The sequence below is a fragment of the Pongo pygmaeus genome, chromosome 7, assembly GCF_028885625.2.
Source record: "Pongo pygmaeus isolate AG05252 chromosome 7, NHGRI_mPonPyg2-v2.0_pri, whole genome shotgun sequence".
NCBI classification, from domain to species: Eukaryota; Metazoa; Chordata; class Mammalia; order Primates; family Hominidae; genus Pongo; species Pongo pygmaeus.
Genome location: NC_072380.2, coordinates 158086705 through 158091438, shown reverse-complemented (window position 1 = coordinate 158091438; position 4734 = coordinate 158086705). Strand labels below are relative to the sequence as shown.

Genomic DNA, 4734 nt, shown 5'->3' with positions numbered 1-4734 from the left:
TCTGGTTAGGAGGAAAGAAACCAGGCCTCAAGGCAGCCTGTGACTCTAGCCAAGTCTGAGTAGGAGGAAAAGAACCTGGCTTCAAGGGAGCCTGTGAGTCTAGCGAAGTCTGATTAGGAGGAAAGGACCCAGGCCTCAAGGGAGCCTGTGACTCTAACTGAGTCTAATTAGGAGGAAATTATCCAGGCCTCAAGGGAGCCTATGACTCTAGTGGAGACTGATTAGGGAGAAAATGACCAGGTATGAGAAAACCAGGCCGTGGAGGAATAGCGTTGGGGGCCTCATTACCAGGTGGAGAATTGAAAGCCTCCTCTCCGGGCTGTTCAGATATCAGTGCCTCTGTACCGGGCTGCATGGAAACAATTTATAGCCTTGTTTTCAGGCTGCCTGATCTCATCCTCTGTCTGCAGGGCGGCAGCGTTGAGAGAGTGAGGAGAGGCAGGAGGGTCCAGCCGCAATGGCTGTTGGTATATTTCAGCTGAGTTTTGCTGGTTGGGGGAAATAAGTTCATTCAGGTCAGTTAAAAGATCATCATAAAGCAACAATGGGGGTGCGGTAGCCTCTTGCATAGGTGGTGGTGGCACAGGCATGTCAGAGTGGAAGTCCGCCTTCCACTCTGACATGCAGTATCCTCAGGGGAAAGAGAACTGACAAATCTTCGACCTCCTCAGGGAGAGGAAAGAGGGATCAGTCTCCCTGTTGTCCTCCTGAGTCTGTAAGGAGTCTAGGACAGAGCGAATTGAAGCTGAGATTGACCAAATGGTGGGTGGAAAAAATGTCCCCCTTTATGAGCAATTTTGAATTGTTGGCCTATCTCATCCCAATCTTTAAGTTCTAAAGTTCCCTCAGTCAGAAACCAAGGGCAAAGGAGATTTACAACCCCAAATAGTTCAATTAACTTTTCAGTAGAAACTTAAACCCCTCCTTCTTTAAGAAGAGTTTTTATAAAATTTAAATAAGCCGAGTACTTAGTACTGGCTTGTACCATGGTGTCCCCAGAATACTCTGAGTGCTCATGCTTACCACCAAGCTTACTAACAGCAATCCTCAGGAATCTCTAGTCGAAATCCTCCACTGGATCCTGCACTCAGGGTGCAACTTCACACAGCGAGGGAGAGCCCCATATCAGAGCGCCAGATGTAGGGTCCAGCCCCACAGGGTTGCTGGGTTTTCTCCCCATGTGTGGAGATGAGAGATTGTAGAAATAAAGACACAAGATAAAGAGATAAAGAAAAGACAACTGGGCCCGGGGGACCACTACCACAAAGACGTGGAGACCACTAGTGGCCCCAAATGCCAGGCTGCACTGATATTTATTGAATATAAGACAAAGGGGCAGGGTAAGGAGTATGAACCATCTCCAGTGATAGGTAAGGTCACATGGGTCATGTGTCCACTGGACAGGGGGCCCTTCCCTGCCTGGCAGCTAAGGCAGAAGGAGAGAGGAGAGAGACAGCTTATGCCATTATTTCTGCATATCAGTCTTTTAGTACTTTCACTAATTTGCTCCTGCTATCTAAAAGGCAGAGCCAGGTATACAGGATGGAACATGAAAGCAGACTAGGAGTGTGACCACTGAAGCACAGCATCACAAGGAGACAGTTAGGCCTCCAGATAACTGCGGGCGGGCCTGACTGATGCCAGGCCCTCCACAAGAGGTGGAGGAGTAGTCTTCTCTAAACTCCCCCAGGGAAAGGGAGACTCCTTTTCCCAGTCTGCTAAGTAGTGGGTGTTTTTCCTTGACACTGACGCTACTGCTAGACCATGGTCCACTTGGCAACAGGCATCTTCCCAGACACTGGTGTTACTGCTAGACAAAGAAGCCCTCTGGTGGCCCTGTCTGGGCATAAGAGAAGGCTCACACTCTTGTCTTCTGGCCACTTCTCACTCTGTCCCCTCAGCTCCTATCTCTGGATGGCCTGGTTTTCCCTAGGTTATGATTGTAAAGTAAGGATTATTATAATATTGGAATAAAGAGTAATTGCTACAAACTAATGATTAACGATACTCACATATAATCATGTCTATGACCTAAATCTAAAATAACTCTTATTTTATATATTTTATTATACTAGAACAGCTCGTGCCCTCGGTCTCTTGCCTCAGCACCTGGGTGGCTTGCCACCCACACAGGCAGTCATGCCATTCACTGAAAAGCAGAAGCAAAAGGGAAACCAGAGCCTAATCAAGTGTTTTAAACATGTCAGGTTTGAAATGCCTATGAAGCACCCAAGTGGAAATGTTGAGTAGGCAGCTGGGCTCCAGGTATCAATCTAGTCTGGGAACTGAGTTTGGAAGACACCAGCAAACATCAAGCAAACACTCACTTCAATTTATTGCATATTTTCTAAATGTACCACTCTCTCTTCTGAAAGAGAGAATATTTCATCAGAAAACGAATGGGGTGTTTTGCCTATCTGATGGTCTCACACCTTCACAACAGCTACAAATCCTTGGACCAGCCAGGGACAGACCAACTCCAGGGTTCTCTGACAACAGAAGTCCTGGAAATGCTCTGCACTCAAAACAAACCCCTACACCACCCCAAGGGAGGGGGATTGTTTCAGGTTGGGGGAGAAGCTAAAAGAAATTGAACTTAAACTCTTCATCAGGCATGTCCAGAGTGGCTTTGGCTCTCCATATAGGGCGAGGCCTGCAGACCCTTTGGCTCTTCTTTCTGGTGGCTCCATCTACAGGCTGCACCTGGGCTGAATAAGCAGCTGTCAGGGGGAGAGAAGCAGCATATGTCAGAACTGAATAATAACAGCTAACATTACCTGTACAGTTATGTTTGCCCATACAATTCTAACCACTTTGCATAAATTAACTGATTAATTCCTCAAATTTGTAAGGTTGATATTACTATCATCTCCCATTTACAGAGGTTCAGTAGTTTGCAAAAGGTGTTAGTACTACTGTGTGGTAGATCCAGGATTTGAACCTAGCTGATATGGCCCCAGGAATTGCACTCAAACTGTTATGGGATATGGCTTCATTGCTAGTAGAGAAAGCCAAGACACAAAGACATGAGGCAGCTTTCCCCAACCCAGGTACAGGACCAACATAGGACCATGCTCTTTCCCACTCCTCCCAGGACCTCCCTGCTGCTTCCCAGGTTCAGTCCTGGGAAAAGGAGAGAGAGGTCCACACTTTCTGTTTCCCTGCTCCCTCAGGCTTCCCTGAGGCCATCTCCTTTCCCCACCAGGCTTGTTGCTCTGGGCCTTCTTCCTTTCACCCCCTAGACACTTCCTCCTTAAATTAGGCCTTCCTGAATCAACCAGTGGCTAGCTCCTCACCAGCTCTGAGAGCCCGCAGGGCCTCACGCCATTCGGCTTCCATCTGAGCCCTATAGTCTCCAAACAAGGAGTGCATCAGCTGCCTCTTCCGGGGCAGGGGCGTTCTTTTGCTGCGCAGGGTTCGGATTGCTCCAATAGCCTGCTCTTCTGCGAATAAAAATAAAGGACTAGTGAACACCTCTATTACTGACCTCCTACCACCCCACCGCAAAGGCAACAACTCCATAGTCTGCCAGCACCTGTAGGCCAGGCAGTGCTACTGTTCACATCCCCCAACTCTATAGAAGGGTTCCTTACTCTGCTTCGGGGTGGGTTTCTGCCTCTTGAGGCCCAGCTCCAGTTGCTCCACACACCAAGCCAATTCCTGGGCCAACTGTTGTGCCTGTGATGGATTCGGGGAAGTGGCTGTGAGAGGGCACTGGGAAACCATAGCCCCTGGCCCCATCCCATCCCCCTCCCCGCCTTAATTCCGAGGACCCCAGATCACACGTGCCCGTGGATTCGCACCCGTGGATTCCACCCTTCCCGACTGAAGCCCGCCCTTGCCTGGGCCTCAGCGCTTAGGGGAACTTCTTCTGGGGCGAGTTTCTCTGAGGCCTTCTCGCCTCCATTTGCCACAGAGGCCCTGTTCCGGGTTTTCTTCTTCTTATTTTGTTTTTTCGATGCTGTGCCGCCTTCATCGCCTAACGGGTGAGCTCTGGAGTCAGCGTTACTGCACGTAGGTTGCCCTGGGCAGAGACAGACAGTGGAAGGATTCCCGGCGCTGGAAACCGGGCCGGAAAGCCGGTGTCTGCGGGACGCGCAGGGAGTACCCAGGCCTGGGACCGCCGCTGCTTCCCCAGCAAGATGTCCTAGGGCCTGGAGAAAGGGGGGTAGCACGAGGGTCACCGAGAGCCGCCAACAATGCAAGGCCCTGCCACCCGCGCGTCTTCTCCACACCGCTCACCGCCATGGGCCGCAGTCGCCACCGGAACTATGCGGGGCGCAGAGTCCGACGCCGAATTCCGTCCTCCAGGAACGCGCCTGCGACTCTAGGTTCCGTGGGGCGCGGGCGGGGCGCGGGCGGGGCGCGGGCGGGGCGCGGGCGGGGCGCGGGCGGGGCGCGGGCGGGGCGCGGGCGGGGCGGGGCGCGGCTGGGGCGGGATGAAGCTGGGGCGAGGCGAAGCTGGGACCGGGCTGGGACGGGGCTGGGGCGAAGCTGAGACGGGGCTGGGGCGGGGCCTAGGGGTTCCGGGAAAAGGCTGAAGGGGGGTCTCGGAAGGACCCTTGTAAGCGAGTGCTCGCGGGCACTGACTACGTGCCCGGCACCTTTCTGGATAAAAGTTCAAAGCTCTCCACAAGGGTGTGTCCTCTCAAGGCTCACCTTCTGGTGGGGAGGGAAAAGCAAGTAAACAGCACATGAGCAGCTGTGGCGCAGGAGGGTGGTCGGCAAAGACCC

General features: G+C 52.3%; 1 protein-coding gene across 1 annotated transcript; it reads right to left on the bottom strand.

Moving 5' to 3' along the window:
- Positions 1-1226: 1226 nt before the first annotated feature.
- C7H8orf33 (chromosome 7 C8orf33 homolog) lies at positions 1227-4372 on the bottom strand. Its single transcript, XM_054499444.2, has 5 exons — positions 4243-4372; positions 3843-4154; positions 3594-3678; positions 3297-3443; positions 1227-2720 (listed from the first exon to the last, which is right to left on the bottom strand). The coding sequence occupies exons 1-5, from the start codon at positions 4246-4248 to the stop codon at positions 2581-2583; spliced, it is 690 nt and encodes a 229-aa protein (XP_054355419.1). The 5' UTR covers positions 4249-4372; the 3' UTR covers positions 1227-2580.
- Positions 4373-4734: the final 362 nt, after the last annotated feature.